The sequence below is a fragment of the Hesperophylax consimilis genome, chromosome 1 (assembly GCF_061612785.1).
Source record: "Hesperophylax consimilis isolate HC1 chromosome 1, BYU_Hcon_1.0, whole genome shotgun sequence".
Lineage (NCBI taxonomy): Eukaryota > Metazoa > Arthropoda > Insecta > Trichoptera > Limnephilidae > Hesperophylax > Hesperophylax consimilis.
This window is the reverse complement of record NC_142836.1, coordinates 14,221,230-14,235,929: the sequence shown is the minus strand read 5'-3', so window position 1 is coordinate 14,235,929 and position 14,700 is coordinate 14,221,230. Positions and strand designations below refer to the sequence as shown.

The 14,700-nt window shown below is 32.7% G+C and overlaps 2 protein-coding genes across 7 annotated transcripts in view; both read left to right on the top strand.

Annotated features, from left to right (window-relative positions):
* The window catches only part of LOC149426322 (uncharacterized), a 43,508-nt gene that overhangs the window by 12,550 nt on the left and 16,258 nt on the right, over window positions 1-14,700 (top strand). For all 6 annotated transcript variants that reach the window (XM_089650572.1, XM_089650609.1, XM_089650586.1 and 3 more), the window contains exons 2-6: window positions 174-296; window positions 1,158-1,348; window positions 2,012-2,320; window positions 2,543-2,747; window positions 5,158-5,325. In XM_089650572.1, coding sequence (XP_089506698.1) covers window positions 174-296; window positions 1,158-1,348; window positions 2,012-2,320; window positions 2,543-2,747; window positions 5,158-5,325 — 996 coding nt within the window. The remainder of the gene's footprint in view (window positions 1-173; window positions 297-1,157; window positions 1,349-2,011; window positions 2,321-2,542; window positions 2,748-5,157; window positions 5,326-14,700) is intronic.
* Window positions 5,385-10,903, top strand: LOC149426323 (uncharacterized). The gene is made up of 8 exons (XM_089635077.1): window positions 5,385-5,403; window positions 6,626-6,760; window positions 7,040-7,216; window positions 7,689-7,823; window positions 8,302-8,478; window positions 8,902-9,036; window positions 10,112-10,246; window positions 10,719-10,903. Exons 1-8 carry the CDS (start codon window positions 5,385-5,387, stop codon window positions 10,901-10,903), a joined length of 1,098 nt encoding a protein of 365 aa, XP_089491203.1.

Below are 14,700 nucleotides of genomic sequence, written 5' to 3'. Positions count from 1 at the left end.
CTAGACATGTTTACGTGTATCTCTTGTATTGCTCAGTTGTGTAAGACAGAGGGTCAAACTCCAATAATCTCTAGGGAACGGATCGCATGTGCATGCTAGACATGTTTATGTGTATCTCCTGTATTCCTTAGTTGTGTAAGACAGCATTCATCAATCTTTTTTTTCTTTTGCAGCCCAAGATGGAAATTGCGAAATTGTTGGTGTTACCGATGGCGAGTGGAATCTTATGAAAGAGATTAGCGTGTTAGACGTAAACACAGAAGACATATTCGATGGAACTACTACTAACGTGATTGGTAAAGATATTATGTATTTTATCGTGATGTTTTCTTTTTTAATCGTCTTTGTTTTATGATATGATTAATAAATTTTCCCCAGACTGCTGTAAACTTTTTTGATATGACTGGTTTGTTAAACTTAACAACACAATAATCAATAAACGAATATGAAATATTTATACAGAAAAATTTAATTACGCAATTTAATATTAATAAAATATATGTATGAAAATAGATTTAACATTATATGAGTCATGTCATTGTCACCTGCTACCAAATAGACGGGTAACAACATATCAGAAATTTCCAGAACCTGTGGCAATGTACAATATTGGGAAGGTTTAGGTGTCTACTTGTGGCTAACGGAGCATATGCACACATTTTTTTCTTTGAGTGTACATAAAACCACCAAAAAAACATTCCAACGTTCGTAGTTCGTATGCATTCGACACTGAGAGATCAATACCCCATGCAATAATTCCTTTCGGCATACCATTACTTGTAAAAGTAAGTACAAGTTCGAAATACTAGGGAACAGGAATTTGGACTGTGTATTTATTTATACTTGTACAGTTGTTCCAAGTACTAAGACGAGCTAGTACAACTCACCTCTAGGAAATCTCATTTCTAAAATCTCGCCCGGCTACTGAAAAGGTTGGCCATCCATGGGTTAGAGGGATGTTGGAAAACTCTTGGCTATTCAAATGTTACTATACGGTAAGAATGGTAATTTAAATAATCTGGTTTCTTTACGGCAGTAATATGACTTGCCACCTATCCAAAAGGCTGCAGCTTAAAAGTCTATATTAGTTCGAATGACAGAATCTCCTGAACGTAAATATATATTCTAATTATATCACGTGATATTTGATTTTCCAGCAATAGAAAAAACCGCACAAACGGACGCCCTGAATTCTCCGCCTGAACAATTATACGTGGAACCGAAGCTTGTAGGAACACAATTCATTTTATCTCCGACCGCACTCTTTGCCGAATATGAAAAAAGGGAAACGATGCTCACCTATGGATTAACTGTGGATTTTAAGTGCGGAACCTTAACAAGAAAACTGGTGAGCTAAGAATAATAATATATTTCCACGCTGATCTTATGAGATTTTATGCGAAAAAGTGTCCAAGATATTTTAATTTTGTAAAAAATGTTTATTACCTGTGTAACACGTAAAAAATTGCACTTTATACCAAGGTTCGTAGAAAATGCATTTAAAAGGGTTGGCTGATACAGGTACTTTTCAGTTTGATGTATTACACTTAAAATAATTTTCTGTTTGCCAACGTAACGGTACAACTGAAAATCAGGAAAAATGACGGGACACAATCACGAATTCACCAATGTACAACTCACCGACAAACGAAATTAATATGTTTAAAAATAATAAATGAAAGAAAATATATATTTTTAAACGGCTTGGGCTGTGTTCAGTTACCAGAAAATAATTCAGTCCAAAGTCAAATAAACTGTTTACACCTTCCTAGGTACCTATCTCAAAAACACAACTTCGAAATATATACGATTATTGCCTTCGAAATCCATGCCTATAAAACACTCCGTCTGTCCTACCAGTTAAACAAAGATGAGGGTTACTTAAAGAGTTAATTTATTGAATAAAATAATGAAACGCTTGATCTGTCCTACAAATGTCGTATAATAATTGAATATTATACATAGGTGAGGGTTACTTAAAATATTAACTAAAGATTTATTTTTTTCATAGATCATCCGTGTGTCGATCACCGATACCAACAATCATGATCCCGAATTTCTTCCTGGAGATAAGTACGAGTACAAAATCCTTACTCCGATGCCGCCAGGAATACCTATTTCCACCTTCTATGGCGCTATACAAGTTCGGGACTACGATCTTACTAATGAAAAAATTATATTCGATATTGAAAAAAATGATTATCTCGTACTGGAATACGATAAGGTGGACAGTTCTAAAAAAGTACACACTGGAATTTTGATGACGAAAACCGCAATATTCGAGCTAGTCGATCCTTTGGTCCTCCAGATATTTGCAACCGTAAGTACATGGAATATTAAATAGTCATGATGATAGCCTTGTTTATAAAACTAGTGTTTTAACAGGCGGTGAGGAAAAAACATAACATTTTTCCCAAAAGATTTGGGTGGATTTGGAATTCAATCATTTCCCTTTGAACGAGACTATGCACCTTTATTTTAATGAATTAAGAAATATTTGGTTTTGAGACGGCCCTTATTTAATTAATCGTGACATTTTTAGGACGTGGATAAAACCGGTGATGAGCCCAGAACAAGTGTCGCTACCATCACCCTTTCATCAGACCCTCTAACCCAACTGCCCACCGCGCCGCAGTTCTCCAGCACTTACTACACGGGGACCATCAGGGATGGACATCTAACTCTCGATGATCAAATTGAAATATCAATTGGCTACGCCGATAATGTTGTCCTATCGGTGTCTATGGGTAATACATGTTTTACGTCTATCGATGATTAGTTGCAAACATTTCCTTATCGGGCTAAAAATATGTTAATTCAGGTTCAATGTCACATTCAAAATGCATGGTAATGTTTTTTCTTCTGGAAAATAGATTTGATGTAAAATACATTATATTTTATGTAAGTATTTTGAAAACTTTGTATTTACGAAATATATTTTTTTAATATTGCTTACGTCATCGGCATTCGATTGGACATTTTTCGAGATCCTGACGTAACCAAATTTCAAGAAAAACTCCTGCACCTACTAAACGGGGACCATCAGGAACGGACACCCAACCTTCGATGAACTCATTGAATTTTCAGTTTCAATAGACGTTCTACTGTCGGTCTTTGATGGTAACAATTTCATTAATTTTAATTTAACGAAAATGCGATTCGCCGTGGAAAACCCACTTCCCGTCTGTGATGACGCGGGTTTTATATTTATGTAACCTCATAAAACGCCTAATCCTGATATTTTTCATTGACGTTATTTATATTTTCGATTCCATTTTCAACCTTCAAACTATCGATTCATTATACCTTTCATTAGAACTGATCGATTTCCAAGAAAACAAGCAATAGGGGTGCAGCGAAACAGACAGTGTAGTTTTGAAGAGCCGGTATATCCAGTGTGGTAGGGGTAGGAATCTTCGAAGGGTCTCATTGTGTTGAGAGGGTCGTGCCGTTTTCAGTCGTAACCGTGGTTTGGTCCGGACCACACCGGAGCTTCGCCGTCCGCACATTTCTTGAAAATGGCTGATCTTTCGTTGCCCAGCCGTTGTGGGGCTACCTGAAGGAAAATGAAAAAACATCGGCCTCACACCTTAGAAGAACTCAAAGATTGAATTAGGAAGGAAATGGCCGCTATACCCATCTCCCACATCAATGTAATGCAATGTTTTTTAATAGCCCTTGAAAACTGCACTGTCCGTTTTTGCACTCTCTGTTTTGCCGCACCCCTTAAATTATCCCCCTTACTTATAAACTTGGTGTTTATATAACGCCATATGAAGGTTGTAAGAGCGAAAAGCTTTACTTATTTCCACGACGTTTGTATGGTAAACACGGCTTTAAACCAGGCTTACTATACCAGCGATTAACCGGCGTATAAGAATCTAATTAGTAAAGTGGTTATATATAGTTAATTAATCTGCTGATGAAGTAACATCGTAATAACTTAGTATTTTAATGTAATTGCACAATTTTGTATTAATTATGACGTTACGAATTGATTTTGTATTTATAATAATTATTAGGCAAAAAAAACAATATGGTGCTCAGTAAAGCATGATTATTGTAATAATAAAAACAAATATTTCTAAATGCATTGAATATATGAAAAACTTGATTATATTTGTATCACACAATATTGGTGCATTCCGTTACCTGTAATAATTAACATATATTTTTTAAACATTTCGCCCAAGACATCTCCATCTCCATTCTGCAACAAATACAACACTCCCATCGCTTGTAACGCACGTTCCACAGTCGGCTTCCCAAATTCTCCTAAGGTAGATAAACACAGAATAAACGCATTAAAAATAAATAAACAAATGAAAACAATGACTGATGGAATTATGATGAATATCGCGAAATCAAATTTAAGCAAATTTTTCAACAAAATGACTACATATATTGTGTCATGTTTATTAAATTAAAGAAAAATGGTAGGATCTGCAGACAAGCTGCCTTGTGGGAGCTTTGCGTGACTAGTTTTTTTTAAATATTTCTAGTGATATCGTTTTTTTATAATAAATAAATAACACGTTCAAAAATATTCATTGTCTTCGAAGCAAATTGAGCTACGACAAATCTGTTGTTTTAAAAAGAGGATCGAGGTACAGCAATATTTAAGAATCCTTGAATTAAGATATTAGTCGTCAACAACCAAATTGTATATTTTGTGATTATCACACCTATTTTTGTATTGACTATTCAGCTTTGCGCTTCCAAGCCACCCCAAATGACAACCAACATTACCGAATGATGGGGTTATACCATGTGAACAAGTTTTTCTATTACAAGACCCCTCTTTGAGTCCGATTTTTTTCGTCAGGTGGGGCTTATATATTAATATTGCTAAGACGATAAGATCAACACCAAACAATACAAAATATGAAAATAAAATTGCAGTTCACATTCGGTGTGTAATTAAGTGGAAGCAAAGTTGCGTGCCAAATAAGCAATCGTATTTTCGCACAAAGAGTAACTGTGACGACATTACCTATCTAAAATGTCTTACACAGATATAATAGTAACTATACTGCTACGAGTACTATATACTCGTATGATGCTCTTGATGTCATTTATCAACCGAATGCTCGTACGTCACTGCGACTAATAAATTAATTTAAATAATACTACAATTTCGGTATTTTCTATTTACAGATGAATATTTCTCCGTGGCAAACGATGGAAATATTGTCACCATAGCAATAAAAGGAATTATTCCCGAGGAAGTGCTGGCGGCTGAGGATCACTTCCTGTTTTCCTTATTCGCTGAGAAGGAAAACACCGTAGGGGGTTCTGCTACGATATACATTTCCAATCCCAAAGGTAAACTAAATTCCACCAACGATTTTCACATAATAATACATGTTTTATAATTTTTGAGAATGAGATTGTACTTGGAGAGTGAATCGGATAGATGAAAATTTGTAATTTTTTGGTGGCGGAACCAATATCACTGTTCGAAATTTGTGGTGGCTGCTTCTTCTCATTTTGTGATCCCTGATGTTTCTCGCTACGCAAATCATTCATAACATCTCATGTTAGGAATATTTTCATTACATGTATGAAGCACAGATATTTATTAATATGTTATGTTACTAATGAGTTTTATTTTTTGCACCGATAAAGAAGTGTTGAAGTTTGAAAAGTCCTCATACAAAGGTTCATATGATGAAGAGCATTTGACAATTGAGGGTATTAAACTAGTAGGATATCACGACAAAGTAGAGCTACGTTTATCTGGAGGTACGATTATTATATTTATTTTTTACAACAATAAAATATATGTTACAATTATGAATTAATTGTATTATTTGTTCTAATTATGGTAAATCTTTAGATAGCACCGAATTCTTCGATTTTACGATTGTCGGAAGTATTGTACAGATTTTTACCAAAGAAAAACTACCTGAAGAAATTGTAGAAGGGACAAATAACAGACTAGTTCTTCTATTGGAAGCTACATCACACAACGACTACACGACAACTACGATAATTATTCAATTACCAGAAAAAGGTAAGAGTCATTAACCACGTGTGTTTTATACATTTTGTGTTGTAATCTGCACCTACAGACTTTACAGTAATTTTTCCCTTCTAACGGAAACTTTAATTTATGTGCATGACATATTATTATACTTTCATTACGTACGTATTTATAAAACTCAATATTTTAGTTATAAAATACAATGATAACCTTCTGAGCTCCCTTTGTTGACGGTATTAAAATATTACAAATTCAAAATAAATAAATATTACAAACAAATAATATTACATTTATTGCACAACGCTTTACATTCTTATTGTTTAACATTTTATTAAGATCCGCAAGTTTTTTTTACTTATTATCGTGACAGCTGTTGGGTGGGGTCAACCCATTTTGGTTTTATAAGGTTTAAAGGTAAAACCAGGATCTCAGTGTTAGTAACCGGGACGATGACTTTAACCACTCGACCATTTTTCAAGTTCAGAATTTACAATACTAATATTATTTTAAAAATGAATATGTACATTGATTATAATTTATGAATTATCTAAAGTACCTACGTGTAAAACGTGAATTATTTTACATATTTTTTTTTTCTTTCAATGAAGTGTTTAAAAATATTTTATATTTATTTTTTAGAGGAAATCACGCAAACAATTTTGACATTTGAGAAGCCGCTTTATGACGCCAAATATTCGGAAGACCATGTAATATCAGATCCTGATATAAAACTTACAGAAGAAGTCATTGGAGTTACCTTTGAATTATCAGGAGGTAAGCGTACAACAATCGAAATAATATTGAAGTCAGCTGTCTACTATTCAAACAAAATGAATGATGTTCAAACAATAATTTGAATTTTTTTAATCCAGAAAAGAGTTAATTTAGGGTATGACCAAGTCTAGGAAAATGTTACGTATCCGGAAATATATCTAAGTCGCATTCTATTTTTGTTTCTTATTTATCTTTCTTCTATTTCATTAACATCCCAACGATCGTAAATTTTCTTTAAGATACGAATAGTATTTGTTTCATAAAACATTTTGCTTTCAGAACATGCCAGTTTCTTCAAGATTAACCAGGATGGTAGCACTGTAAAAATCGAAGTAAAGGACCCCTTGACCAATGATATCCTTTCCTCCAACTCACACATCGCTCTTATTTTGGGGGCCCAAGGAGATAATACTGTCAAAGGCGTGACTGTTATAAACGTCGAACTACCTATAAAAGGTTCCTTCACTATTTATTGTTTTGCGGAAAAACAGGAATTTTTAAAATCCATTTTACCGAGCATCGTGATCTCACCAAATATTTTAATACCTATTTTAGAACCAAATATATCGTAGTCTTGTGAATTTTTGTTCTTCACCCTCGTTATTTTTCATTCGTTATTTTTCATTTGAAACATAACAAGAAATAGAAATATAAAAAGATTATGGTCTCAACTGTAAATTGATTCCAGGATCTCGGTTTGACCATTGGGATCTAATTATTATTCTCAATAATTTTTAATTTTTCGCAATATCATTTTTCAAATTCAATACATATTTACAATATTAATATTATTTTTTAAATATACATGTAGGTACATTGATATGTATTTATGAATTATCTAGAGTATGCATGAAGCGTTAATTATTTTACATGATGTTTTTTTTTCTTTCAATGAAGTATTTAAAAATATTTACTATTTATTTTTCAGAGGAAATCACGCAAACAATTTTGACGTTTGAGAAGCCGCTTTATGACGCCAAATATTCGGAAAACCATGTCATATCAGATCCTGATATAAAACTTACAGAAGAGGTGATTGGAGTAACCTTTGAATTATCAGGAGGTAAGCGTACAACAGTCCAACCATTTTTATGTAATAGACTAGTACCGGTTATTTTATTAAAACTATGGTTTGTTGATATTAAATGATTGGCAAGTTCCGAAAAACCTTTAACATTTAAGCAACGTACATGTTTTTTCACTCTGATGTTTACGTTACCAATCATTTTATATCAACAGACCTCTGTCTTAAATTTTAGTTTTTAATTAACATCTTGATGAAGCTTAACTGAAACGAAACCGGTAGATGTGAAAATTAGTAAAAATTAAGTGGTTATTAAACAAAATATTTTATTTTATTATAGAAAAAAAAGGTTACGACCAAGTCTCGAAAAATGTTACGTATCTTGAAAAAAATATCTAAGTGGCATTCTATTTTTGTTTCGTATCTATAATTCTTCTATTTCGTTAATATCACAACGAATCGTACAGCTTCTTTAAGATACGAATAGTATTGGTTTCATAAACGATTTTGCTTTCAGAACACGCCCGTTTCTTCAAGATTATCCAGGATGGTAGCACTGTAAAAATCGAAGTAAAGGACCCCTTGACCAATGAAATCCTTTCGTCCAACTCACACATCGCACTTATTTTGGGGGCCCAAGGAGATAATACTGTCAAAGGCGTGACTGTTATAAACGTCGAACTACCTAAAAAAGGTTCCTCCACTATTTTTTGTTTTGCGGAAAAACAGGAATTTTTAAAATCCATTTTACCGAGCATTGTGATCTCACTAAATTTTTTAATACCTATTTTAGAACCAAAAATATTGTACTATTGTGAATTTTTGATCTTCACCTACGTTATTTTTCTTCTGAAACAAAGCAAGACATAGAAAATCTCAACTGTAAATCGATTCCAGGATCTCGGTTTGACCATTGGGACCTAATAATTATACATAATTTTTGGCAATATCATTTTTCAATTTCAATATTTACAATATTAATATTATTTTTTAAATATCCATGTACATTGATATTTATTTATGAATTAACTAGAGTATGCATGAAGCGTTAATTATTTTACATGATTTTTTTTTCTTTCAATGAAGTATTTAAAAATATTTACTATTTATTTTTCAGAGGAAATCACGCAAACAATTTTGACATTTGAGAAGCCGCTTTATGACGCCAAATATTCGGAAAACCATGTCATATCAGATCCTGATATAAAACTTACAGAAGAGGTGATTGGAGTTACCTTTGAATTATCAGGAGGTAAGCGTACAACAGTCCAAATAATATTGAAGTCAGCTGTCTACTATTCAAATTAGATTAATTATGTTCAAACAATAATTAGAATTTTTTAATCCAGATTCAAAATGATTTAGGTTACGCCCAAGTCCGGAAAAATTTCACTGGAAAATTATCAGGAAATAAATATCTTGGTGGCATTCTTATATTTTTTTTCCTATTTGTCTTTCGTCTATTTCATTAACATCATTTACACCCGACTAACTGCTTTGGAAGTTTACCGGGTGTTTATATTGAAGAATTAAAAAATCCTCACAAAAAAAAAGGTTACGACCGGTCCGAGTCTCGGAAAATCTTACGTATCCGGAAATAAATATCTAAGTGGCATTCTATTCTTGTTTCTTATCTATCTTTATTTTATTTCATTAACATCACAACGAATCGTTCAGCTTCTTTAGGATACGAATAGCATTGGTTTTATAAACGATTTTGCTTTCAGAACACGCCAGTTTCTTCAGGATTATCCAGTATGGCAGCACTGTAAAAATCGAAGTAAAGGACCCCTTGACCAATGAAATCCTTTCGTCCAACTCACACATCGCTCTTATTTTGGTGGCCCAAGGAGATAATACTGTCAAAGGCGTGACTGTTATAAACGTCGAACTACCTAAAAAAGGTTCCTCCACTATTTTTTGTTTTGGGGAAAAACAGGAATTTTTAAAATCCATTTTACCGATCATTGTGATCTCACTAAATTTTTTGATACCTATTTTAGAACCAAAAATATTGTAGTATTGTGAATTTTTGATCTTCACCTACGTTATTTTTCTTCTGAAACAAAGCAAGACATAGAAAATCTCAACTGTAAATCGATTCCAGGATCTCGGTTTGACCATTGGGACCTAATAATTATACATAATTTTTGGCAATATCATTTTTCAATTTCAATATTTACAATATTAATATTATTTTTTAAATATCCATGTACATTGATATTTATTTATGAATTAACTAGAGTATGCATGAAGCGTTAATTATTTTACATGATTTTTTTTTCTTTCAATGAAGTATTTAAAAATATTTACTATTTATTTTTCAGAGGAAATCACGCAAACAATTTTGACATTTGAGAAGCCGCTTTATGACGCAAAATATTCGGAAAACCATGTCATATCAGATCCTGATATAAAACTTACAGAAGAGGTGATTGGAGTTACCTTTGAATTATCAGGAGGTAAGCGTACAACAGTCCAAATAATATTGAAGTCAGCTGTCTACTATTCAAATTAGATTAATTATGTTCAAACAATAATTAGAATTTTTTAATCCAGATTCAAAATTATTTTGGTTACGACCAAGTCCGGGAAAATTTCACTGGAAAATTATCAGGAAATAAATATCTTGGTGGCATCCTTAAATTTTTTTCCTATTTGTCTTTCGTCTATTTCATTAACATCATTTACACCCGACAAACTGCTTTGGAAGTTTACCGGGTGCTTATATTGAAGAATTAAAAAATCCTCACAAGAAAAAAATAGGTTACGACCAAGTCTCAGAAAATGTTACGTATCCGGAAATAAATATCTAAGTGGCATTCTATTCTTGTTTCTTATCTATCTTTTTTTTATTTCATTAACATCACAATGAATCGTTCAGCTTCTTTGGGATACGAATAGTATTGGTTTCATAAACGATTTTGCTTTCAGAACACGCCGGTTTCTTCAAGATTATCCAGGATGGTAGCACTGTAAAAATCGAAGTAAAGGACCCCTTGACCAATGAAATCCTTTCATCCAACTCACACATCGCTCTTATTTTGGGGGCGCAAGGAGATAATACTGTCAAAGGCGTGACTGTTATAAACGTCGAACTACCTAAAAAAGGTTCTTAACCTTTTTTTTTCTTGTTTTGCGGCAAAACAAAAATTTTAATATTCAATTTCACCGACAATCGTGAACTCACAAAATGTTTTAATACCTATTTTAGAACCAAATATATCGTAGTATTGTGAATTTTTGATCTTTACCTTCGTTAATTTTCTTCTGAAACATAACAAGACATAGTAAAATAAAAATACCATGGTCTCAACCGTAAATCGATTCCAGGATCTCAGTTTTAATAACCGGGACAACGACTTTCACCACTCGAACATTGGGACTTAATTATTATACGTAATTGTTGTCATCTCATTTTTCAAATTCAATATTTACAATATTAATATTATTTTTAAAATGTACATATACGTTGATGTTTATTTATGAATTATCTAGAGTATGCATGAAACGTTATACTTTTTTTCTTTCATTGAAGTATTTAAAAATATTTTATATTAATTTTTTTAGAGGAAATCACGCAAACAATTTTGACATTTGAGAAGCCGCTTTATGATGCAAAATATTCGGAAAACCATGTAATATCAGACCCTGATATAAAACTTACAGAAGAAGTCATTGGAGTTACTTTTGAATTATCCGGAGGTAAGCGAACAACAGTTCAAATAATATTGAAGTCAGCTGTCTACTATTCAAACAAAATGGTTGTTTTCAGGTGAAAAAATGTAACAAGCAGTAATTGTTGAATGAAACACTAGTATATATTGAATCATTTCGCGGGTAAGAGATAAGCCGCCATAGCTCAGTGGTCAGAGCTGTCGACCGGAAATCGAAGGGACACGGGTTCGAGTCCCGTTGGCGTCATGTATCTTTTATCAGGAGAATTTTTCAATGTGGATGAGTGTTTCAGGCGAATAATTATTGCTTGTAAAATAATTGTTACCCTTTGTGCTATGCATAAAAAATCTTGTCTTAAAAACATTAGTTTACCAAAAAAATAATAAAATGAATGATGTTCAATAGTAATTAGTTTTTTTTTAATCCAGAAAAGAATTAATTTAGGTTACGACCAAGTCTAGGAAAATGTTACGTAACGAAAATAATAATCTATCTTTCTTCTATTTCATTAACATCACAACGATTTTAAAGCTTCTTTAAGATGCGAATAGTATTTGTTTTATAAATGATTTTGCTTTCAGAACACGCCAGTTTCTTCAAGATAATCCAGGATGGCAGCACTGTAAAAATCGAAGTAAAGGACCCCTTGACCAATGAAATCCTTTCATCCAACTCACACATCGCTCTTATTTTGGGGGCGCAAGGAGATAATACTGTCAAAGGCGTGACTGTTATAAACGTCGAACTACCTAAAAAAGGTTTTTAACTATTTTTTTTGTTTTGCGGCAAAATTAAATTTTGAAAATCAATTTTACTGATAATTGTGATCTCACAAAATGTTTTAATACCTATTAACAGAAGTTTTGTGAATTGATCTTAACCTATTTTATTTTTCTTTTGTCAGATGAAGTCATCAAACCAACACTGATATTTGAGTCTCCTTATTATGAAGCATCATATTCTGCAGAAGGATTGACCACACCGAAAATAGCTTTGACTGCCGAAACACCTGCTCAGTTCAAATTATCCGGGGGTGAGTGCGATTATATTATATACTATCAACGTTGGGGGTGAATATTGATCCGCCCCCCACGAACAGTGGCAGTGATAGTCTATTCGCTTTAAATCAGAGAACGTAAATAATTATAAACTTAGAAGCATACCGCTGGTAACTCCGTTTAAACCTCTACCTCTTTCTTATTTACGACGTACGACACAGTTCAACCGATGGCTTTGATAAGACTTGGCAACGAAGCTCTCAGTGGCAGGATGATGTGTTTATTGAAACAGTATTTTTTTTAATATTTTATTTTTATTTTATCCACAAAATTGTCCATCAGCATCGTTTCAAGCATTACGAGAAAATTGTAAATTTCTCTTTTTTAGACTATGTCTACTTCTTCACAACAACATCGATTGACGGAATTCAATAAAAAAAAATCATTAAAAATCCAAAAAAATAACTTCTTAAATAATATTCTCTTTTTCAGATTACGCCGCCTTTTTTAAACCAACATCGGTTGACGGAATCTCTGTAACTATCGAAATGACGATCCCTCTAACGGATGATATTCTTAGCGAGAATTTTTACATCGTCCTAGTGCTTGAAGCTGAGGCGCCAGATTCCCTTGACGGACTGACCATTATCAACATTGCACTCCCTAATAAAGGTATTAATTTCTTCGCTAACTTCATTGTATTTATATGTATCATACATCTACTAGTAAATTCATCTATTTTATACATTGATTAAATCAGTTTAAATCACAAATGAATGATAATTGTACACTTTCCACTGTTAAAGTATAGTTTATTTCGATTACTCCACTCTACTATGCCGTCGGTATCGCATTGTAAACGAATGGAGTCCTCTTTCATCTTTATTTCGATATACAGTTTAATATCATCAGCAAATAACAAAAAATGAACCAATTTTATGTACAGAGGTATGTCATTAATAATAATAACATAGAAAATAATAGAGGTCGAAAATTAGGCCTTTGAGGGACCCCAGAATTTGTGAGGTAGGGTTTAGAAGCAACCTGCCCGTATTGTATTGTTTTCTATTTGACAAATAATTATGGAAAAATAAAAGCATTCGGTGTGATAAACCAAAATTTTCAAGTTTTTTTGGTAAAATGTGGTGATTTACTTTGTCACTAAAATCATTATTTGTTTGTTGTTGTTCAAAATATTTTAAACGTAATCCGGGAATGCTATTAAGTTAATTTTTGTAGATTTGCCCTCTTTAAACCCATCCTGCTGTTTTATAAGAAAAGGTTCAACCTTGCAATAAATATATTTTTGTATGTTAAGATCAAACAATTTGGCTGGTGCCGAAAGAATCGCCACAGGTCTGTTGTTGAATACACACGATTTATCGCCGCTTTTTTGTAAGTGAAATTAAAAAAATTCCATAGTTAAGTGAAATATAAGATATGTAAGAGAGGTAACATTAATGGCTCAGCACATCATTTCAGAATAATTTTATTTATAAAATCTGGTCCAACAGATTTTTTTAGTTTAAGTATTTTAATTGCAGCTAGGAAATCATTTTTATTTACACTTAAAATATCAACATGTTGCGCCAATTTTGTAATCACTAGGAGCATATGAGTCAAATTCAACCCTTTCTGACCCTTTTAGTTAGTCTTTCGCTATAGACTGACATAAAGTATTCCGCAAATATTTCCGGAGTATCGGAACCAATATGAAAACGTCCATTCCATGAGATTTGCTTCAGAAACCCACCAACTTTCCTCTTTTCGAATACAAATTTCCAAAAAGATTTTACATCACTCTTGGCGTTATACTTGATATTCTTTAAATAATCTCTAAAAGCAATATTTATGCAACGTTCGATTTTAGATATCAGAACACAAAACATTTCCCGATTTCTTCCAGTTTCTGCTAGGTTTGTATCTCACCATTTAGGGTAAATAAATATCACAACAGGTGTCGCACAGGGGTCAATTTTAGGGCCAACCCTTTATATAATATATGTTTCAATTATGAGTAGATTGTTTTCGTTCGTTAAAATTTCGAGTATGCAGACGATACGGCACTCGTAATATCACACGAAGACCTGATTACTGCAATAAACCTTATGCAGCTTGATTTCAATGCACTACTGAAATGGTCTCATAACGCGGACCTCATAATAAATGCTAAAAAAACTAAAATGATATGCATTCCCTACATACACACACATTTGACTTTATACATAAAAATGTTGCAC